The sequence below is a fragment of the Neodiprion fabricii genome, chromosome 1, assembly GCF_021155785.1.
Source record: "Neodiprion fabricii isolate iyNeoFabr1 chromosome 1, iyNeoFabr1.1, whole genome shotgun sequence".
Lineage (NCBI taxonomy): Eukaryota > Metazoa > Arthropoda > Insecta > Hymenoptera > Diprionidae > Neodiprion > Neodiprion fabricii.
The window spans coordinates 10801537-10826401 of record NC_060239.1 but is presented as its reverse complement, the minus strand read 5'-3'; the positions used below and the strand labels follow the sequence as shown (position 1 = coordinate 10826401).

Sequence of the window (24865 nt, the reverse complement as noted above, 5' to 3'; positions counted from 1 at the left end):
GAGGATAAAAATCTGAGATAAGATGTGGACGACGATATACATATATCGCGAGGGGGTTACGGTTAAGTAGGAGAGGAGAAAACGAACGGAAAGAGGAAAACGGGTCTGAAAAGTAAGCGTGCAAAACTTGACCGATCCATTCACTCGAAAGTCGGTCTGATCGTGAGAATAGGTATAGAATATGAAATACAATTAATGTAAAGATGTACAGATTTTCAAATTGATACACGAGTAAACGATCAAGAGGTTGATCTAGAAAACGCAAACAATGTTACGTTGTATTGTAAAGAAAGCTTAAATGGAAACTCTGCAATTTAAAAGAAATAAGTTAAGCATTTAAATTTAAGATATTGATCTGACATGTTTACTATTTTGACGGTAAAATGATAATTATTGTTGTTATAAATAATTGAAGAGATCTAAACAAATTATTATGTTACGTCTCAATTAAGATCGAAATGAACCCAAACATCCAGTGAAACAAAATAACTGAGGAAAGTATAAGTTGCGATGTGTCAGACATAAAAATTATGTAGAAGCTGTGATGTTTGTACACTTGAAAGATTGATCCGGAAAACCGAACGCTTCTATAATCAAACTCCAGAATTTATCAACAGCTTGTATCGCTAATGAAGGGCTGACCAAGCTTTCAGTATATATTTTGTTTTACAAGTTGAATTACACAGATTCGTCTATTGCTCATGCCTAGCAGCTGCTTGGAAAAGAACACTGTAAAGCAATACAAAAGCCATACTAGTTTTTCTCCAAGAAGTTTCTTTGGACCAAATGAAGGACAGTGTTCCATACAAATTCTGAGTTGATAATTTTCATTAATCACATAATTTTTGCGAGTTGACACGATATCCATTTCACGAAATTCCCGAAAACTCCTAAAATCACACCCTATGATGTTTCGTTTTCCAATGATTTCAACACGATTTCAACCATTCCAATACTTCATTTCCACGATTAAACAGCTCCATCAGTTCTCTCAAAATAGGAACCATCCAAACTCCAACTGTGATCTCTGCATATGTACGTATAGTCATATACTTTCGTAAGTCAGGTCAGCTGAACTCATGACTGAGTCAGATCACTGACCTCTTCGTAATTGATCGTGGTTAGTGTCGCGTTATCGTATATACATATATATGCAGCGTAACGCCATTGCATGTGTACAAGCATATACATGGTTAAGAGGATGTTATCTATCAGTTTTTACCGATCGCGTATAGTGTCACCAGTTTGAACATGATCAGAAAATATTATCATATGTATCGTAGACCTAGAAACATTGCAGTTGGAAATGCTGAACGCAAATATTAAAAAAAATATATACATATATGTCTTACGCAAAAATAATACTAGTAAATGTATTCGTAAGGGGAAATAATTTTTAAATATTCGCATAAGGTTTCGTAGTTAAAATGGTGCCAGTTTCACTCGGTTCGTAGGGGTGGTCGATACGGGGCAACGCAACATCTCCTTACGAATCAGATCGACATATACTTACTGAGTACGTATGCTTCCGGTAGCGGTGAGTCAGCGGATGCCGACTGAGCAGACGACGTTGTATCGGACTTGAGCGATAACGACTCCAAGTCGCTGGTAACGTCGGCAAGGTTGGGATCCCGCTGAAGACTGCTGTAGATAGCCCTGGTCCCCATTTTCACCCCAAGTCGACGGGGAAGACTCGGCGTCCGGAAGCCGGTCATCTGCCGTGGCGTTCCGTAGTTCGGAAGGCTGGAAGTTTTTACCTGCGCAGAATAAAGTCGTTGGGATTTTGTTTGCGGCGTGACGCTTGAGTACAGCAGGTTCCGAGTGCGCAATTTCGTCATAAACTCGTTTAAGAACACTGTTTTCCCCAGTTATCCTAATCGTTGAACGTCCTGCAAAGTACGTCGTTCAGTTTCGTACATTAAACAAATTTGTCTTCGAGAGATGCTAACAGGACAATGGACCGATCACTTCCATTCCGCGCTAAATCTTTCATCGTTTTGAAATTTTCTCATCTTCGGTTTGTTAAAATGAAATAGTTAATGTTAGTTAGACTTTACTTTCAACGGACAGTTTCATCAATTTTACATACTGCTAGATTCCAATTTAACGACTTCGAAAAGTGTGTTATCATCTATGAAATGGATACAGCAGGTCAAAGTTCTGAACGATTCAGATTTCCGGAAGATTTTTAAACAATTGCATTAGGCAGGCCTATTTCAGGCAAAATGTATTAGAAGTGAAACGTCGCAGACATGAGAATAAAGAAAAACCTGTATAGAAGAGTACTGATATGAACTAAAAGTCTGAAAATAGTAAGTCTAAAAATTATAAGCTTTAATATTAAATCAACTTTCTCCTTTTTAAATAATATGCCAATACTGGAATACGATCAAAATTACTGATGCGATAATTATTCACTTCAATTTTTCAATGTTTGATAGAATCGTCTCATGATCCGCTATCATTTCGGCATAATCTGTTACGACCTTGCAAGATTCAGTCATATTGGTGGTTTGAACAATAGTGAATTATTACCATTCCAACGGATCCGATTTGATTGAATTATCGATCATAATAAAAGAAACTAAAAGTCCCTTACCTGCTGCGAGGTTTTTTTAACGTCAGTGACGTCGGTGACATCCCAGACTTCCTCGGGCACAGGGAACTTGAACTTTTTGGATTGCCCGGTCTTATTTATGGCTGCATAGATGTCCTCGGGTTTATCCGGGTTTCGGACAATCAGGTCAATAGCGTCGGAGGAGAAGGGCTTCGACAGGGATCCGGGATGCCCGATCCTCCCGGGCGGACCAATCTTCGCGTAGGCGTAGAGCTTGTCCTCTTCCCTGTCGGTTTCGGCGTGGGCGAGGTTCTTGGGATGGAAGTGATGCTGAGAGCCGATCAATCCGCGATCAGACTCGTCCTCGGTGTCCCTCGAAGCCCCTTCCGGCTCCAGACGCGCGTGTACTTGAGCATAAAGTGCGTCTTCTTCCGGCGTGTAACGAATCGGCTCCGGAACAATAGTCTGGCTCTTCTTCTGCGGGTTTTCGTTCTCCTTGTTCTGGTACTCCTCAAGTTGCATGGAGAACTTTTGTCTCTCCTGCTTCTTCGTCGCTTCGGCAATCGAGATTTTGTTCTTTCCGCTGTCCGGTTTCGATTTTGGAAGCGGGGAATTCGGCTCCACGGTTAGGGGCACGCCAAACTCTGAACAAACCCGAATAATGGGATGTTAGTCGTGGATTATGTTTCAGTAAAAACAATATGCAACACGAAGCTACGGGGGATTTCAAATATTCTCGAAGAAATAAGTTTTCGTGTGATTTTGTTCACACTCTGGCGACTATTTCACAATTTAATTGATACGAATAATCGTAGAAGTGCCAACAACTGAAGAAACACAGAAGAAGTCACAATCAGTTACCTTTCATTTAATAGGGTACAACTTGTTTAAAAAATTGCCTGTTTCACATCTTATTAATAGAAGGTAATCTTCTAATATAGTAATTCTCTCATGGGCGTTTATTTATAAACAGAGTAATTTTTGTAACGTTAAATTGAAGCTTTTATATTTGGAGCCGTCCATAAATTGTGTCAGATTTATTCAAGCCAAGTATTGATATTTCCACAAGCCCCTTTTCGCCCTTTTTATGCGAAAGTTTTATATTCTATTCATGGGTAAAAGGTTGACACATCAAACACATAGATCGCCTGCGTTCCTTCCATTGTATTCATGCTTTAATTAAAAAAGAATTTATTCGCTACGTTTTCATCATGAAAATTATATAATTGACGGTGCATCGCATTAAAATTTGATTTGGACAGCAGCGATGAGAATAAAGCAAAGCATGCTTTTGTAAGTGCAGAGATACCAGTCCCTTTCAAGAATAATCAGAACCTCTGAACCGCAAAAACTTTACGCGAAACACCTGCCTTCGTGCCCTTTCTCTCCCCAGAAGCTTCAACACAATTTATGGACACTCCCTTACATCCAACTTTAAATAGAATGTAAAGGATACGTACCCGCCGCAAGCCCTTGGAGCGAGGTCAGCTCAGCCCTAAATTTGAGGAAGAATTGATGATGAAGGGAGGTCAGCTTGAAAGCGAAATAGCTTCTGAAAACGGATAAACAAAAACGAACATACATATAAGATGAAAAAAGTAGCCACACGATTGCACAATTCTGTATGGACTGCAACGGACTAAGTACGTGAGTACCAAGGACAACAAAGCATGTTATACAGACTTTCGTTTCATCTGGCAATCGTCACTAACAACGTTACACTTACTTCCTATGATCCATCCTGAGCTTGAACTTGCACCGTTTCCCGTTAAGCTTCGTGTGAACGATGAGGCAGCTTTTGCTGTAACTCAGCGTCTGAATATCGCGCCACTGAAATCTGGCTAGTTCGATTTTCTCCCGAGGACTACCGCCTCTATCGAAAAGCTTGAGTCCGTCGGCATGAATGGCCAGCCAAACGCCGCTCTCGTTGGACTTCTTGGCCTTACTGAGCCCGCTGCCGTGATTATTCCCGTTGCTGCTATTGACGTTGTTCATCTTGTTGTTCTTGCTGACGTTGTTGTTCTGCTCGGCCTTTCGCGTTGTTGAAGAAGTCCTTGGCTTCGGGACGGCGTAAAGTTCCTCATTTATCCCGATCTTCTGCTCGTCTGAATAGGGTATCCTGAGAGGGTCTTCACCGGGAAAATCGATCTTTCCGTAAATCGGATCATCCCCTGACTTCTCCATATCGTAGATGTTCTCGGTATCAGCGTAAACACCAGCGTCCCCTTTTCGCTGCTCCTTAACGGCGGTTCCAGGGCCCATTTGCTGGGCCAGGACCTTCCCAAGTTCCTTGATGTCCACGGTTGCGATGTAGTAGTGGGCGCCATAGTCGCCGAGTGATTGGGCGTACTCAATGAACGTCTCTTCAGCCTTGTTCGTGTCCAGGCCGAATCTCTCTCTGTGGGCCTGGTGCAGCTGGGCCCGTAACGCCTCCGTGCTTCCCGAAAGCTCGGACTTTATCTGCTCTCTACTCAGCACCAGTGATTCTGGCACGTAGTGTTCGAGGAGGAAGTAATCACCGCAACCATGTTCCTGGGAAATTGAAAGGTGCACCGTTTACCCAGACGCCCATACGAGGAGGAAATTTGCGCCTCGCTAGCCGAACCGCGAATGTGTTCTTAATTAGTCAATTACCAGCACGGCTACCATCGCTTCGTCGGAACTACCATGCACCTCGTTATGGTTTGAAATGAACGCGCTTCAGACAGATTGCAACGATTCAAAACCGCAAAACAGTGTACGAAGAGGTCTCTTTCACGAGTTAATACTACAACCAATATAATCCCCAACTTAATTCAAGTAATGCGATTTCCCAGTTATCATTCGACGAAAAAGGTAACTTCGATCAACCTATATTTCCTTTTTTCAGGTCGGAGAAGAATTTTTTTAATTGGCACTGTAACATGATTAGACCGATTGCAGCGCCAAATGGAATATTATAGGATAGTATGGGCAGAAAACCCGAAATTTTCGAGATACGAATTTTAAAACAACGAATGATCAGCGTACCTAAGTTGGAGTTTTCGACAAATCATCCAGTAGAATAACTGTTTTCTCGAAAGTATATTTAACGGGACGCTCTCTTATCTAAAAAAGTATTTTTAGAACAGTCGGCATTCCGATGACCAAAGCACAGAATGTGGAGAAAGCCGAAAGGCCGCAATACGATTCTCATAATAATATAGACTTCTCCTAGATGGCACTCCAGACCTCGGCCATCGAATACGCGTGGCGTTGCAGAGAATATATGGGTTTCTGACGTCATCCAACCTTTCGGTACTTTGGCCATTCTGTCTCCAGCCATCAGCCAAAAAAAAAAAAATATCGGTTTAAATTTATTTATACATTTTGGTGTTCTCACTTTTTATTTCACTACAAGTCAGCTTTTCGCTTTTGTGGCCTTTCTACGTTTTTAACTGTCGATAATAGTTTGACTTTCGAGATTTCATCCCGTCGACTTTATGGTCTTTCACATTTTTGTACCCCACGCCAAATTGACTTGTTTCCTGAGCATTGAATTGAAATGCTGCAATAATTCTACTCTCAAATAGTGCACTGCAACACAAATTAGGATGTGCAGGCTTCTTTCTAGCTCGAAATAATTCAAATATTGTGTTGTAAGAATTGTAGACAACTGAAATTCTTGAATAACTTGAACCATTTACGATTTCCTTAGATTTTGAAAACAAGTAGTGTAACAAATTTATTTTCATATATATAACAGTTCAAAGTTGATTTATTTCACACATGAAACTCAATGTGCGAAGAAATTGTGGCATTTACAGCAAATAGTTAACGTATTTTTCAGTCAGAATATCACTCTCAGAAGGCAGGCTGTAAAGTTTGATTGATTTCGAAAATTCAAACAGCACTTTGCCACGTTTATTTTCCTCTCTCTGTCCTTACTTTCAAAAAATTCATTCATGTCAACACGATGAGGCCTGAATTTATTGTGTGACTCCAAGTCGCATTCAACTCAGCTGTAAATTTGTACATTCGACGTTATTCTTGGATAAAACGGCTTCGTGGTGATATGCATATTTTTTTAAAATTAATTTATTCCAATGAACTAGAGTTGCCAAGTTTGAAGTATAATTTAAAAAAAGCGAAGTGTCTCAAGAGAATTTTCTCACAGTACAATGTTTCTTAGTGATGTTGACGGGTCTTTTGAAGTACCGAGGTACTCGAGAGTCATATAAACGTGAGAATTACTGAAACGTCGCGTCCGCAGTTAGATTATGAATTAATGTAATTTTTGAGTCTTCTATTTTTACTAGAAAAAAAATTAGAATGCGGTGACTTTCAGGAAATAATATAAAGAAAATTCTTCATCGGCTTGCAAACCACGTTACAAAAAGCAAACTGAACGATTTCCCATCCGTATGACAAGCTGACATTTTTACAAATCTACTCACGTTTGTGCTGTAATTTCCGAACTCAGCCTGGAGAGCGAGGCCGGTTAGACTGATCAACTGACCCAAAGAACAAATCAATTGCTGCTCTAATATGCATCGGCGAAGCTGAAGGTAGAGAAGATGCTTTGAACACCAACTTCTGAAACAAACCAAGTTATCCCGTGAAGCGAGGATCGAGAGTTTAGATGTACTTGTAAAAAAAGAAACCCGTTGACAAACTGAATAATATTATCGATAATATAGGTTTACAGTGCATTAGCTTTCTCTGCGTACCTTATGCCGCGTAACGAAGGCAAGAAAAATCGAAGCCGAAAGTACAACATAAAGCTTGTCGGTAGTCCCAAGAGGCCCTTGTTTTTTCCATTGTTTAACCAACCCGGGGGTGCAACCTTATTCAATTTCGTGTCTGGAGGAAGGATGGCGAAATCTCCGGCCAGCAGAGCTGCCAAACCGAGAGTGAAGTTCTCCTCCAGATTCTCCGCCTGGACCACCGCCTGAAAAGAGAAACAAAATCGTACCGTGTCCGTTCACGTTATTCTACAGGAAGCTGAAATGTGCCTCTTCTTTTTCTGGAAAGTGATAATGAGAAGAAAAAAAGAAATTATAATTACAAGAAGAACAATAACAAGAAGAATCAACGTTGCTGAGATACAATTAAACGAATATCGAAATTTCAAGCCAAATTTTTCTTCAGCTCAATTTTTTCCAACCTCGCAGATCAGCCAACATCATTTCGAAGTTAGACTCAGCTCTGTGAATTCCTAAGTATGTACGTATAACCGAGATTGGTGCAAATCCGAGAATAGCCAAGAATGCATTGTTGTCACGAGCTCATTCAGTGATGCTGCATATTTCAATGGGATATAACCAAAGTTGAGGAGGTTGAATAGAAGTGGAGAATATGCCAGATTTTACGTTCGTGCATACCTGATGAGGCATCCGAGTTCAGACCGATTTCAATGGGGTTTTAGTATCAAAACTTTGAACGAATACTCTTAAGGCATGAAACCGAAAACAACAACAAAGCAACTAAATAACGTCATCGGCATGTGTTAAATATTCAAAAATCCAACGTCGATTATGCGAATATCTTCATTTGCATTTCTATGTAAGCACGGACGTGGAAAATGAAGTCATACTAACTAACAATAAGAAAGACGAGGAACAGGATAGAACACCGTAAGACGCATTCAATGAACACGAGTCAGAAGCGGGTTAACGCGCAGAACGAATTTCTCTTCGTGTCTCGGGGACAGAGTTTTTATCCCAGGGCTAATTTTCTTCTATCTTTCAAATTGAATCATCCCATAAAGGTGGAATTGCTGCGATTCTAGTCCGCGGAGCCGTCTTCTGGGAGTATGCATAACAAATGTAGGAGGCTATAGCTATGCAGGTAAAATTTTCCTCCTTTTTATCTCGACGGTATCATTATCCATCCCACCCACATCCGAGAACTCCTATTGCAGAAAATTGGAAAAATGTTTCAAAGCTTTTCCAAGCCCCGCTTCAATCTACCAAGATTATCACCACGCTGTGTCACAAACGTACGTAAAATGGTCTAAAATAACTTGTCTAGTTATTTCATACACTTGGTTTGCTAAGTGGTGATGTGTTGCAGCGGCACGTGTAGATTAGACGTTGGCAAATGGCCAAGCAGTGCAGAGCTTTTGCGGTTATACGGTATATAACAAGAGATTTGTGTTCGAATTTGCGGTGACCATAAACCACGCGAAGCAGCTGGATCTTACTTCCAAGGATTGCTGGATGAGCATCTTTTGTGTCTCCGTCAACTTATGACCCCGTTGTTGAAGACTCGACCTTTCGAGAGGAGAATTTTCCAGGCCGCAGCCGGAGATATAATCTTCCGATAAATTGGATTGGAACCGCTTATCGGCGCTTGCCATATGCACAGTTCACTTTTGCGATAGTTTCGAATTCGAGTTATACTCTTGATTGAGCTTTAATCAGTTCTATCAAACGCCGGATTACGGGGCTTTTAACTTAGATCGATCCAAAACCGGATTACGATACCTTTCCTTTCTCTGTGCATCCTTTTTCTCTTTCGATTATTATATTATCCGCATATATTTATCAACCCTGACAGAAAATCGATTGTATACACTTTCTCGCTCCGAGAGACCTTTAACTTGTATTTTGTACGAGCTGAAATTGAGATCTCGTTTCACTTTTGACAATTTACCATGAAATATGGGAAACTCATCTCTGGCGACACAGATAATATTTTCTCTACCATTATTTTTTGTTTTTTCCCTTCTATTCAACATCCTTTCATAAATCTCAAATAATGCGTAGCCAAGAATGGACTATGAAAAAAACGATTAAGTAAAAAAGAAAAAAAAAAACCGAAACGGCAACGGAAATTTATGATGCCGTTATTTTGAGTAACAGAAAACAATATTCTCCACATCGTGACAAGTGATCGATTTATGATTTAACTACGCGACAAATAACTTTATGCCAAGATTGTTGACCCATCTTGCAAAACTGTTATATTTGCCCGAAAAATCCAACTTTTATTTCCAAATAATTGAACTGCCTGATTTCATTATCATCTTCTATACCCAGGCTAATAAAATGCTAGAAGTAATGTGTTGTTCCAGTCAAATAAGACCCAATTTCATCAACCAAATATAAATTTATGAGGTTAAAAATGTTCATTCGTTCAAGCTAACGTGGATAGACTTTTTAGCAGGTTCACATAAAACTAAATTTTAGATACTTCTAGGATTTTATTTTTCTTCTTACACCTAAAGTTAAATTTCGAGAAAATTTTCTTAACACTCACCTGAAATAATTCTCCAGCAGTTATTTTCTGTGGATCACAGGTGACCTCGAGTCTCTGCCCGGTCAAAAGAATGACCACGACGCGGCTCGAAGACGCGATCTAAAATAAAATGACACGTGTTCTAGAGAATTTGATTCTCGACCATTGTACAAATAGTCTACCATTCAACCGGCAACGGTGATGAAGAAAAAAATTTGTCAGAAGTGGGATTCGAACCCACGCCCACAGAAGTGGACTGCGACCTGAACGCAGCGCCTTAGACCGCTCGGCCATCCTGACTTGTAGGAACTGATCCGCAGAGTTGGATCACTCCTGATCGCCGAACAGAGTCGCATCATATTTTAAGAATATTTTTTGGCCAAAAGTCGATAATACTCAGTATTTTTATCACCTTGCAGTCGCGCATTGAGTATTTATAGAATTTTAATACTCTGTTTCAAAAATACAAAAACAGAAATACTAAAATTAAAAAAAAAAAAAGGTTTGAATATGGATGTTTTGTTTCAAGTCACTTCAAAATCATTACAGTTCCAGTAGATTCGTTCAGTTACTCTCTACGATATGAGATTCGTTTGACCCAGAAAACTATTTCCTAAACCTTCACTGAAACACTTATTTTTTAACATTTTGAAATCATTCAATATTGCGTTGGTATTAATTATGATTATCAAATGGCAATACTGCATTGGTTACTGATGAAAACAAAAAAAAAAAAAAACAGTCATAATCACAGATTTTGGGCAGGCATTTAGAAGTAATTTGAAATGTAGCATTGATATTTAAGTTTTTATTTATAATTCGATTATATTCTATTTTAGTATTTTTAAGAGATCTTTTCAGCTTACGAATAAACCAAATTGTTGGATAATTAATAAAATTAATAAACAAATACCGATTTTCGGCTGACCAATCTTCTCAAGCTCAACAAACTACTCCGAACTGATCGATATAAATTCACGATACAAATACGGCATCATATATCTTTCATGGGTTTGAACTACGTTAGATAAACGATGCGAGTACAAATTTTCCATAGATCAAAGCGGTTCAGCCTCCTGATTAGATTTTTCAGTCGGAGTATAAATTAGGAGTTTTTTTTTTTCTTCGGTAAGTTTTTATCGCATTAATTTCATCTTATCATTTTATATTTCATGGAAAAGAGGGCACAAGAGATGATAAGAACCATGAAGGAAATTGATTTACTCACTTTGACGTCGCCGATGACTAGCTGCTTCGGTTGTTGATTGGCACGAACAACGAATTCCGGACCGACGCATCGCGTCTTGTTCAGTGATCTTGTTGGACCACCGACAGCACGATATAATCGTGACGGTGCTCTCTGAACCGCTTTTCCTCGTCGTGCCTTTGGGCCGCACCTGATTGTACTCCTGAGAAAGATTAGGCATTGAATTAAACCGTCGTCCAAGTATCGAGACATTGAAATTCTGAGACTTACATGACCGACTATAGCCTACTTATTGATGCTTTTCTTTGCCAATGTTTAAGGGGATATCGGACCCTCGTTAAATTCGACGAATCGTAGTTCAAATTCCTTAATTTTTCCGAGTCATGAAGTCTCTGTAAATTTCGGCAAATGATGGGGTTTATGATTGTGCTTGCGGGTCGTCTGCGAAAAGTTCGGAAAATGGATGGTAATATACAAAAAATGCCAAACTCAGCTGCAGTAGCGTACCGTGATCTCAAATCGAGTGAAAAAGTAGCAGTAAGTACTTCAGCGTTTTGGTCAATTATCAGAACGTTTTTTTCTCAACCCACAAGCACACTCGTAAAGTCCTGTACGATTTGCCAAAGTATGAAGAAACTTCATTATTCATATTTAGGAAAGAAAAGAATTGTAAAATATGACATCCCCTCAACGACAATTTAACGCAAAAGGGTAGTAGCATATTTATTTAAGATTCATAAATAATATTGATTCAATTGTTGGCGGCAAAAGCTAAATTGTTAATCAAGTTCTGTACTGAATAATTTATCTGTTCCGCGGCGCGGAATTTTGGTATATATCGAGCGGATGAAGAAATTTTCCACAAACAATGTACTCATTTCACGCAAGGCAAGTGAAAAGTAATTCCAATTTCTTTCCAGAGTTCCACAGCTGGTGGATCAAATTACCAGCCTTTTCACAAACTTTATCCCGCCGAAGTACGTAAAAAAGGGTGAAGATATTCATCGTCATTTGGTCCGGTTAACACCGTTCAACTGTCGTCGCAAACGGTCGTTGCAAAGTGCTTCTATATGTTTTGGCACTCTGGAACAAACTGTTTCTCTGATCTCTCAAGCGCTGGAAGCATTACAGTCTGGCTCAACGTGTCGCCGGAGGAGAGTTTTTGCAAGCGCGATGTGACAGGCTTTTATTGACTCAGAATCGAAGCTTTTCTCGGATTTTCGCTTCCACCGGCACTTCACAAAACGTTCGACAAACACGAGAGAGAAATCGAAGACCGGGAAAATCGGAACGGAGACTGACTCACCTTGGCGGCTTGACAGGTGGACCAGACTCAACGTCTGAACTCGAAGCCGGTGCCATTCTCTTCAGAGTCGTGATGATCCGTGGTGGTTTCGGAGGGACGGGACCACGTGGAGTGAAGCTCTTCTCCTGACTCGGGCAGGATTTACCCTCAGCGTGAACCGCGATCGGGTCCTGACATCCCGCAGGATCGCAGTTGGGTTGTGCCGCAAAGACAGTCAATTGAGGTGGTCCGCTGCAGCGCTTTGGATTCGGCTCATTCGCTCTGGTCACCGATTGGGTATTCGAAGTCTCGCGACGATGATGCGGAAGCCCGTGCACCAAGTACTTTCCGCGAGTCCCTGAAAGCACCCTTGTCGTCTGTCCATAAACGTCCGTGCTCCTCGAGTGGTCCTTGAGAGGTTTCGCTCCGTTCATGCTGCGAACGTCCTGCGTACTGAGGAACGGCTTTACCGGAAGCGAATAAATCGGATCGCTGTATATATTTCCGGAGGAGTTTTGAAGATTCTTCCTTCGAGACACGGCCAGCAGATCATTGCCGGTCTCTGGCTGATCGGTGCGAACCGGCTGAGAGTTCGTCCTTGCATGGTGCTGGGGCCCAGGAGCCCCTGGATTGCCCAGGATGTTCATCTGTGACTGGAACTCAGGTCTCGTTCCGTTTTCCAATGACCTTTCGCACCCCGGTAGACTCAGCAGATTCGGTTGCGACCTTGAGTTCCGTGACTGGGCTTTGAAGAGGGCTCCCTTCCCCTGGTGGTGCTTCGGGAAATGCGGCTGAGGTGGTGGCTGCTGTTGGCCCTGGTGAAGCTTCAATCTGGCACCCTGAAGAACGACTCGTTTTCGAGCCGCGTATTGCGGACAACGCACCACCTCTCGGTACATGTCCATAACTATGTGCGAGAAGGGCTTCGTCTGAAGGCGAGTCCTGCAGTATTCTGATATCACCTGTAACGAAAGATGCGATTGATTTTATTTGATTTTAAAGTTCTGGACCATGGCTGGTGAGAGATGGGAGTAAATAACCATGCCTTCCTTCCGGTAACATCGTACGATTTTACGTTAGGGGTGAGAAAATAATTTTCAAGTTTCAGAAAACTGAACATACACTGTTCGATGATCGAAATCGAAATTTGTAACTTATGTAAGTAACGTTTGCGGAACTCTTGAAGGTTGAGTCAAGCTGCTCGTAGAATTGAAATTTCCATTCCAAACACTAGCTGTTCATTAAAAAGGACTAGCAGAATGGGAAACGAACGAAAATGTTGGTCATCGGAAAAAGTTTGGACGCCTTCACTCGGTACACTAAAAGTTATTACACCAAAGAATTGCTTTGTGATATTCCCGGGCATTCGTATAAGCGCGGAATTTCCATGTCTGCATATTACGCGACACCTTAGCCGAACCTTCCGCAGTGTGAAGCCAGCGTAAAGCAGAAGATTTGAATTCGGAGTACCGATCGGTATTTCGACGAGCGAAAGTCGTTCGGTTCGGAAAATCGCTATTGTCAATTCCCGAACACACATTTTCCCCGCATTATTAAAAGAGAAGCTTTACCTCCGAAGGAGCGACGGGTTTCTGGAGTCGAATTTCTGTCAAGCTCTACGGTGGGCCGAGTTTTCCTTGATGAAGGAGAACGGTCCAATTTCTTTCTCTCTACCCCAGACGAGCCTCGACAAAGCCATCACTTTCACACTCGAGAAGAATTCGCCGGTAGGCGAACATCTGACCCAAATGACCGGGCAAGAGTACGAAGTAGAATAATTACTCCCTTTGTTTGCTTGCGCAGCTCAGATCCACGCCGGCCGAAACCGACAACCGAGGACTCGACCCTGCTGTTCTCCGACTCCTCGAACCAGCCCGACGCCCCCGCCACGCGAAACCATTAACAGCAGCTGATTTAATAAACTGCCATTCCGTATGCGAGACGTCACCCTCCTCTACTCGACGTCGCCCGTCGCAACGTGTGTGACGGTTTGGGAGCATGGCATGCGTGATCAGGCGACATTGTTAACGTCGTTTGATTGTGAGACGTCTCGCGGTATGTGAACAGGTATCGGTGAGCTTTTCCTTTCTCCTCTTTGCCCCGCACTCGCCACGTTCAGAATTTTTTTCCAATCGTTGTTCGGTGGGATCGGTAGAAATTCTTATGGTAATTAGTATTTTATATTACGCGGAAAAACGATGGGCTGTATTAATAAATTAACAGCTGTACTTTCTTTGGTGTAGCAATAAAATGGTAAACGTATACGTTTGTTCGAGACAAATTGCGACTCTGCGCATCAGTCTGAATTGGAACATATTTGTATTTACGAGCAATCTTGCACTTGCAAAGTGGGGTAAATGTAATGGTATAAGATCGCTGGTTGGATAAGTTTGTTGAGGTTATTCAAAACTTTATGGATGAGGTTTGACTGTGAGTAGCATATGAGACTACGTTTCAAGTATTTGATCAGAAATATAAAGAGAAAAAATGATACGCAATATCGTCTTGATCAGGGATAAGGTTAGTTTCTTATTGGACAGTAGACTTTCCGAGTCCTTTGGATTTCCAAGATCGGAACGGTCTGTATTAGAAAAATTCGACCCCCAAGCATAATTTATAAATACCTGTCAGCTTTATAAATTTGAAGCAATCTCTCTCTCTCTCTCTCTCTTCTCTCTCTGCGTAAGCCGGAAATTCTTTTCAACATGAACCAGTCGTATTATTGGATCAACTTGAAATTTGTCATACTTTTTCTCAGAAACACGATGAACAAAATCACAAATACGAATCGTAGTTTCAAGCCTCAATTAATTTTTTAATATTTTAAAACTGATTGTGTACTTTATTTACAATTATTCAAATATCGGACCTAACGGACAAAAATTTAACGATACAGCCGGATATTCCTCTGCGATATCATTCGTTACATAGTAAGTACATATACTGCAATTTCTGACAAAATTAGAAGACCACGATGAAAGTAGTTGTACTTAAAATTAAATCCTACAAACGAGTGATACACTTTCTTTGAAGAAACAAATTTGTTGAAACGCACTAGCCAATCGACTCTTCAATTTAATTTTAAACCGTTTAGTTAACCGAACCATTTACTTGAAAATGGGTGAATTTGTATTGCTAATCAACAAGTGAAAATAAATTTTAATACAATTTTCGCGGAGCTTGCAATCGGGTGATTGATCTTGTTTTTCTCTTGATAATGTAAAAAATTGTGTTCTCTCGAAAAATAATTGCAGCCTGACTCATTTTGTTATTGCCCCATTTGTCAGCATAAAGCCAAACTAATCCCCATGAAATAATGTGAAATATAAAAAATATGTTCAAGCCAATTTTTCGCGTGGATTATTTTTTGGTAAAATGAATGATTCGGATTCACAGGCGGTTGTAACTAAACCGGCCGATTTGAAGACCCAGTTGCGGTCACAATTAATCTCCGAGGAGCTAAGAATAATGCGTCATTGGTCCAGAGGGCAGTCCGGAGGCTGACAGACAGTCTCGTTTATTATCAGCCGACGAAAGGGAGAGAAGTTACGCACCGTCTACGTACCTCGCTTCGTACCTAGCGAATAGAAAAAGTAATTTGGCAAAGGGGGATGTAAATTACCCCTCATTACCCGTAGGCATAATATTTCCAGACACAACCGATTCTGCCAAAAGCACGCCTGCAAGCGCAACTGGATTTAGAATATACCTTCTAAAAATAACACATTTCTCATACTATACGTATATTACGCTTATGCTGCATTTATTTACCAACCTCGCGTAGAATCTCCTCTATATTGCAGGAAAAGAGAGACTCGCTCTTTCTCCCTTGCGCCGACGCCCATCGACGGTGAAAAATTTTTAATTAGCGCCATTACGCGACTTCGCGGAAAGGGTGGAAAAAATTGAATTAAAATTCTTACAAAACTAAAAATAGACGACGTAAGCCTGAAACGACAAACGGATATGATGTAAATAAATCAACGCAGGATGAGACCGTGTTGATAAAAAAAAAGTCAGAATATTCCACGCTAACACAGTTCCGTAGTTGTTGATTCGCGACGCAAAAAGAGACCTCCACAATCCGTTTTAATTACACGCCAGCTATAGCACGCATATGTATAAACTTTTGCACAAGGTATGAAACAGCGAAGCAACGTTGATCAGAGCGTAGGAAGTTACAAATTTATGTAAAAAGCATTACAATCAGGTGTAACGTATCGCAATTGGTGATGATTTTCTCTCCACGTCTTTAAAATGAAATATACGTAAATTCAAAGTTTAACTTGCCACGAGCCTCGGATGACTTGATGTGATTCATACGTCTTGGCATTGTCCGTAATTTCGTTTCTCCTTCTTCGACAGCATTGACTCACAATCAGTGCCGGGAACGATTGTCGGTTTGGTTGCTCACGGAAAGGATTGAAACCCCCTGAACACCTTGAAGGATTACTCTTACGTCTACATTGGCGAGCACTTGGAGTGGAGAACTCGAAGCAAAGTGACCTGTACTATATATAAGTTCACTGAATTTCAGTGGAAACTTTGGCAACTCTGTTCAGCTAACGCCGATCGAAGATCTAACCCTTGGAGGTGGAAAATAAATGTCAATGGAAAAAAAATTTATGGAATGTGAAAAGTCGTCTTTGTAGAAACTTGGCAATAATGGTATGGCAATTAAACAGTCGGTCACTTTTGGATTCTAAAGATCTGAAGGTGAAATAGTATCAGCTATTAAGGTGCGAGAGGAATTTCAGGGTGAAAATATAAAAATTTCATGACTTACTAGAGGAACGAGAAGGTTTGGGAGAGCATTTGACCCACCAATGACAAGTGATACCGATATTTCATCACTCGAACCGAAACATGAACTCTAATGAACACGCGAACTCTCCACTCACATGTATGACAGGCAAAATTCTGCTAACATCCATCTGTTCATACGCAAATGGTAGCTACCTACTACATTTGAAAAGTGATTAAATCTCGACTGGATGTCTGCCTATCCATTGATGAAAACGGAGCAAAGCGAGACGCTACGTTTATTACCGAGAATAAGTCGAGACTGGGAAGATATTTTACCGGTAAAGAAAATACGGAAGGACTTCTGTCACTGACAGCTTTGACCACAATCTGGCTCTAACCCTGTAGACCTCGTACCTACCTCGTTCGCTTTGATAGAAAGTTCCGTAAAGCTGCAGCGAAGCTTGAAGAGCAGAAACATATCGCGACGGCCCGAGCTGGCAGGGATCGTGCATCAACGGGACAAAACAATATCCAACCCGCGACCATTCATCCAGGCTTTTCCCGTCTTCATTTACGGGTACCAGCTACGCTCCAGATTTTCCTGGCAGGTTTAATTGCTGAGCACTAACAGTGGGCATTCATCGGTTGAACACAACCCGAACAGAAGCACGCTTCAATGTGGAAACGGAACCTTCCGTCCTTCTGGGGAAACCCTCTGCCCATTTTAATGCAACGCCCACTGGGGCGCAATTTTAGCGAGGCTCTTTTTTTTACACTGTGGCGGTCACGCGAATCGAGCGTAAAATCGAATCGTTGTAATTTGTTAGGGCCTTTTATCCCTCGTCATTATTCTAAGCATCTTACAAGGATAAGGGTACAAAATTAGAATTGCTGATTGATAGAAGGACCGGAATATCCAGTTTTCATAGACGCGAAAATCTTATTCTTATAATTAAAAAATGTGGAAAGTTCAAGTACAAAAAATTGAAAACATGGAAAATCAGAATCCAGAGCTTACATACGATTCTATATTATCGAGAGTAATCTGACGATTCCACAGTTTGGCATTCTATCTTTTACCTCTCCGTTTTTCGACTTTCAACATTCTTAATTGCTATGTATCAAGTTTTTACTTCTTGAAAAATGCAAAAAAATGTTCGAAGATTTCCTTACTCGAAATAGTGACAAGTTTCTCGAACCATGTAACAATTTCCAATAATCGGTCTATTTTTCTTAAGTATGCAATTGCCATGCACGTATGAGCAGCTCTTTCTTTGATAATCAATCTTATCCATTCTCTACAGTAATTCCGTTTTCCCAAATTTATCTGGTGGAGTTCAAAGTTCCCAACAAATTTCTCAGATTGCGTCAATGTCTGATCCTTCGTGAATTAATGGAACACCCGCAGTCCATGGAAATGAACAATATAATTTGTATAAACGGTGTAGGTATCTCAGAGGATAATCTATGCTCACTGAATCTGAATTAAATGACAAGTAAACTGACGCGTGTAATCAAGACTGAGCGTCCTCCGAATAGCGTCCCCTCAGAATCGTTCTGGCACAAAGTTACGTTATTGTATCGATTGTATTTCATTAGCGAGAGTCCCAGAAGCCGGTGGCAGTTGGCTGTAAATGGCACCAGCAAGCCGTGTCGTTAAGTAATTCCCAAGCTTCAAATTAATTATATTAACTCTGAGCAAACTAACAGCTTGGTTGATTTTCCCTCCGTCAGGCTCGTGAATAAATTTCCCTATCCCAATGAGCGAAGGATGTCGCAAGTTAAGCATGCAGCGGTTGCAGCAATTCGTAGCAAAACTGACAATATAATAATTCTGCAAAAGAATAGACGAATATACCTTATTAAGAACAGAAAAATGTGTTTAATTTTTTATTTTTTTTTTTTTTGCTCTCCACTCATCCCGTCGATTGAATTCATTCGCCAATGAGCAAGTGCATCGGTGCCAAATTTTTGCAAAAGCTTGGACCACAGGCTATTCGTTCTCGATCCCAAGCTTGGGATCCATGTACGCGTCGAAAAGATCCTCGTAGGTTCGACAGAGACGTCAGCATGCAGTCCAGACCTCGTCTGTTGGTCGGTTGGTATAATTAATGACAAAGAGCTGCGCAAGGTATCAAACGAAGAGTAATGAGTTTACTGCGGTAGCCGGCACTCAGTCAACGCCACTCTCAGCATCCCTCACTGTCCGTCTCTCTCTCCCTCTATCTTTCTCTCCTTCCATGTCTCAGGTGCTCGTTGTCACATGGAAGCGACGTCGTGAGTGGGTGGCACGATTCCATTCCACGTACGTTTCATTCATGAGGACGAGTATTGTCATTTTCATCGGTCTTCCCACTTTGGAGGGGGGCCTTGGGATGGAATATGGCTGCGTTGACAGGTGTGCGTGACGAGTATGGGTTGTCAAACCGTCACAGGGATTCGGATCGGTTGTTCTTTCATCGATTTTCTAAATAGCGCGTTACGTTAATACAGACTTCATTTGGATCCAAAAGGGAGTTCACATAAACTGGCGATTTCAGTTATCGCTGTACTTGACACGATCACTGATTGCATTACGTCAAGATAACTCAAGTATACGGACTCCAGGATCTCGTGATTTTTACCCCCAGTATCAACCCCTTGATTAAATTTCACATAACCTCTCAGAAAGTCGTCAAGTAACATTTCATAGTTTCCAATGTTACCGATCATTTATGGTGTACATGTCTTATCAAATAGTGAAAAATTTGTTGCTGACTGCATCGACGAATAAGCCACTTGTTAATTCGTGCAAATATGCTCGATATTTCACTGCGGCTGCTGAAAAGCCACACTTTTTTGTTTTTCATTCATACTTCACATCGGGATACGTAATATTTTCCCGATTTCGATACACGTGAACTTTTTGAAGGTATCTAACACTTCGAAGCGTTGAAAAGTGTGTAACATAATCTCGACTTTTTCTGCACGGTTGATTGCTAATGAACACAAAAAATCAAATTTCAAAGATCGAGGTCGCCAACTTGCTTCCGGTCTCCCCCGACCTCGAGGTCAATTCTATAGCCTTCTCCACCCAGCCGAAGCATAGTTTGCGGAAACTGATAATTGATTGATCGCATAACGTGTCGTTGACGTGCCTGGAATCGCGTCTGACGAAAATCAGGCCAAGAGATAACAGTCGGACGGGTTGACGTTGAAAGGATCCTATATGGATTGTTACGGTGTGAGAAAAAAGATCTCCTAGCGCCCGGCGCAATTTGGTGGATGAATGTGTAGACAGGGTGCTGCATAATTCAATAATGACAAACACCGATTGTGTGAATTGTACTACCGGAAAATTAAATCAACGTTGTAAATGCCTGATTAAATTGACTAATCAACGTCCAGAGTTACTTTGTTTCATTACCACTCCACTAATTGATGGTGTTAAGTAATCACAAGCACAGTCGTCTGTGCTGATATAATTGCATTTTTGACACGTCATTTCAGTTCAAAGCCGTAGATTTCGCAAAAGAATCATATATCGAGCTTGTCGTTTATACTTCGATCGTTCTCGATGGAAAATATTTTAATCGAACAGTCGTTAGATTAACATCGTGAAGAAATTTATAACTCCAGATTCTAGTATGAAGATGGGTCATTAAGGTGATCAGCATGAGTTAAGTTTGGCAAACGTGGAATTCACAGGCTCTCAGCCGCGTCGTGATTATTCTTCGAAGTAACCAATTTCGCAAACTCACAATATCCAAGCATGAAAAAACGAGTGAAAAACTGAGAAGAGAACCAATTTAGGGGGAATTTTCACCACAATATCGAGATCCGAATGTATAATACATCCAAAATATTCAACACATCGGTTACGCGAGACTGAACGTCCCCGGATTGTGGACAAGCTACGGAACAAGTCGAATAAGTTGAATAAATTGCATATATTGCATGCAAAATTAATGAAATCCTGACTGGCCGTTCAGTTCCAGAGTATCTCATGCCCCCCACACACCTTGTGTAATACGATCCGAAATCAGTTCGATCTAACACGTGTGTGTAACACCGTCGATCCGTAGATCGAAACAGCAGTCGATCCATTAGTCGTAATTTCTCTGGCGGATTCCCCCCTTCCCGAATCCCGATATCCTGTCGATATCTCCCTATTATCGACAACCTGTGGGTGTGTAAGGGTATCGTTTCTCGCTCTAACCGCGAACCCATCTCGAGAGGAGCTGGTAGACCATCCTAACCTAACCCCTCCTGACCTACCTTCGGCTACTCTTCGCCTCGTCTCAGGACTTGGAACTCTGGATGCTCCTGGATTCGCCCCCATTCCTTTCCTCCTGTCATTCTACTCTCGCCCTCGCCTTCAGCTGGCTTGGAAACCCTGAGACGATGGATAGCCGGCGCATCGCGTCGATAAATTATTACAACGAAGCGAACGGGGACTCGTCCTCACCGAAATTGAGCATTCCGAAAGCTGGCTGAAAATAATCGATTCACTTCTGCACCCATTTTATACTCGATCTAACGATATTTCCAGGCACTTCCTCGCATAATGGCGTTCCTATAACATCTAGTCCGTAAGGGGGTCACTAAATTTTTGCCTGAATATCGAGGGGCTGCGCACTTAAGAAATCATTGAACCATCTCATCTAAAATCAGACAGGAAATCGCTAAAAGTCGCTGGAAATTGCTCGAATAGCATGAATCCTGATGTCATCATGATTTCTCAAAATGCATGGGAGATCATGGGGAATCACAAAAAAATCACGTGATTTCGGGAATTGCTGGGAATCATTCATCCCCTTTCCAAGCAAGCAAGCCTTTATCCAACGTCTATGTATATGGATAAATTCTCGATGTCATCTCTTATTGTAAGTGAAAAAAGTTTGTGTTCACGAAAATGTTTATGAGAGGATAAAATAATTATTCCAATTTCTTTAATAATTCATGTTATTGATTGAGTCCCCACGTATCCCTAATCGGAAATCAATTTGTGTTAATCTATAATAATTACTCAATGTTCATTTCTTGACAGTCCAGAATTCAATGATTTCTGAAATATTGAAATCACTCGTAATCGTTGGAATCAGCAGAAATCGCAGGAACTCGTAGGTAATCTCATTGATTCGGAAATCATCGGTATCGCAGTCGAAACCAAACGAAATCGATTCCTCTTAGAAATCGTCGTGCCACCGAATTTGCGAGTGAGCAATCTAAATATGCTGAATATGGCCGGCCGAGCCTAGTCCAAAAGTTTAAACAAATGTTAACTTAATGATTGCTTCGTATTATAAGATCGCATTGTTTCTAGAACGCCAATAGCGGTAATTCCCGTTTATCGAAAAGTATGGAGAGATGAAAGTGAAGATAGGTCGAAGACTTCGTTTCGAATATTCGAATGTCCAGTTTAACACATTTTTAATCGAGTTAATTTCAATCACTCTTTCAACGATCGATTAATCATTGCATCGAACATTTCGATCGACTCAATGGCTTTAAATCGTCCTGACACCAACCGTTCCTCCGATTCTGGCCAAAGCCTAAAAATCCTTTTGGTAATCTGATTTCACGGGTATCAGAATATGTGCGAACTGACGGGGGAGGAACATTGCGATTAAATTGGGAAACAAAATTACACCTGAACTGTGCTCGTGATTCTCTTATCGTCATCGCAAGGCTATACGAGGCGAGGAGGGAGACAAAGTTTAGCCCAATGTTACACCGCATGAATATACTACACGGGGTCGTCCCGACATCGATTAAACTCGATTTTCCCATCGCCGAGTGAAATACGATGTTCAATTATGAGCGTTGGGTTGAGTTGGGTTAGGCTGGAAAAAAATAACCGACGCATAGTCATACATTGAAAAACGATGCCCAAGTCCTGTTTGCCGATCATTTCCTCTTTATTATCTTCAAATCGATCAATACGGATTTTGTCTGTTCGTCATTTTACACATCAGGTCGGGCGTCTGCACGTGTGTAGTACTCGAGACAATTTATAGTTTAATACGTAGCTAACCAATTTCAGCTTCACCGTATCAATTTCAGGACAAATCTCTCCGATCATAGAAAAATTAGGCAATACACCGATGTGCAATAATCGTCGTTCCTGTGTGCGAGCGGACGAAAATAATACCAAACTTACGAGCAAGAGCGTCGAGTTTTTTGTTGCTCAGTTTTATTCGAAATGCTATCAGAGCAATGATATTAATTTTGGTGAACAAATAAAAATCTTGAATTCACTATAGAATTATAAAACTGTTTCATTGAATTTGTGATAAATAATGTACCAAAAAAATATAAGTATGAATCACGTGCAGTTTTCATCACCGCAGTCTCGAATACATTTAAAGTATAAGAAATATTCTAAAAAAAAAATCACATCTCAAATTTTCGCATTATCTACTCAATCCAAGAGAAAGGTTACAAGTGCCGTTTTCACTTAGCCTGAAAGTTCTCGATGTGAAGAATACAACGTATATCGAAAATCTTATCGCGGTTCGGTTTATAATGGCCCATCAACGTTCGGGATCGATTAGCGAATTATTATCATCGTTTTCCAAAGCAGGAGAAGATGTTATATAATAACAATAACAATGAAAAGACGAAGAAGAAGAAAAAAAAAGAAGAATCCAACCAAGGTTGCCAGACTGAAAATCAGTTCGCCTCGCGGCGTTGCGCGCGTGTTGCGATGAAACGAAAGTGCGGCCGAGTAATTACGCATTGTTTCGATCGAATATTTAAAGATGAGTCAGCGACTGATTTGGCACTCAATTCACGCAAAGTACAATGACTTTCCAGGGTCCCGAGCAGCGTTATCTGTCCCCGTATCCAAGCGCGCAAGCAAAGCTGGGCCACGTGACTTTCGGGCAGCGTTTCGAAACCGCGATTCCAGGGTTCACTTGCCCTGGATCATAAAGAACAAAGGGTGCGTAGGACGCCCTCAAACACGTTTCGGTTTCCGCGATATCTGTACTGCGCGCATAGCTTTAGTACGCGGACATTGCATGCATACCTGATGTTGACTCCGAGCTGATGATACGCGACAGGCCATGATGTCACGTCGCAAGGTTATTCCGACGAATTTTACCGCGTGAATGTTAAATTCTATCCCCCGCTGATTTTCCGGGCCGCCGTAATTGTGCAGCAACAGATATCCAGATCGATTTGGTACGAAAAATCATGGTTAATTGCTCTAAACGTGAACCTTATTGTTCGATTGACCTTTGCCATCTTCCTTCGCGAAAATGGCCACATTTTGGTATGTTAAACCAGAATTCAAATCCGTGACGTCACGACCTATCGAGGTCAGACCCCCTGTGACATTTAAGAAGGCACATGCACCCACCTTAGAACGGAATATTTGGATGAAACGAGTCGTTAATTTTATGACACATCGATATGATCGAGTGAAAAGTGGGTGCTGTAAAATGTAGACTCTTATAATCACCCCAATTGTACGGTATATGTTCCAGGCGATGAAAATTCCAAGTACAGATTTCAGATAAGAAATTGATTCCTGGAAATTTAATCGAGAGAATTGTCAAACGTAAAAATAACAACCCTGCGAAGAATCGGATCGACGGATCGCAGGAACGAACGGCCAGTAGGAACAGAAATACGCCGGGATTCTTAATCCACTGGCTTGATTCGCCGCAGTTCCGAAAATACGTCTCAAGTTTTCTCGATCGATCCGTAATTCCTCATACCTACACATGTATACAAACAAAACCCGTCCTCGAGGCACCATTCACGTCATTGCTTTGCCAGAAAGAGAAACAAAAGGTATTAACATTTGAGGGAAATTTGATAAAAAGAACTGAAGAAGTCAGTCGACGTAAGCTATGTTCCAGCGAAAAGCTTTTCGTTTCAA

At 41.1% G+C, this 24865-nt stretch overlaps 1 protein-coding gene and 1 non-coding gene across 6 annotated transcripts in view; both read right to left on the bottom strand.

Moving 5' to 3' along the window:
- LOC124175574 overlaps positions 1-24865 on the bottom strand; it is a 114897-nt gene that overhangs the window by 7959 nt on the left and 82073 nt on the right. For 3 of the 5 annotated variants that reach the window (XM_046555974.1, XM_046555972.1, XM_046555978.1), the window contains 9 exons: positions 12271-13211; positions 10986-11166; positions 9779-9877; positions 7246-7466; positions 6973-7111; positions 4284-5089; positions 4018-4109; positions 2600-3201; positions 1514-1757 (listed from right to left, as the gene is read on the bottom strand). In XM_046555974.1, coding sequence (XP_046411930.1) covers positions 1514-1757; positions 2600-3201; positions 4018-4109; positions 4284-5089; positions 6973-7111; positions 7246-7466; positions 9779-9877; positions 10986-11166; positions 12271-13211 — 3325 coding nt within the window. Of the gene's footprint in view, positions 1-1513; positions 1758-2599; positions 3202-4017; positions 4110-4283; positions 5090-6972; positions 7112-7245; positions 7467-9778; positions 9878-10985; positions 11167-12270; positions 13212-13820; positions 14081-24865 lie in introns of those variants that run through there. The other 2 variants (XM_046555988.1, XM_046555984.1) reach the window with 2 other exon arrangements.
- On the bottom strand, positions 9974-10057 carry Trnal-cag. Its single transcript has one exon. It is a non-coding gene; the product is annotated as a tRNA-Leu (tRNA).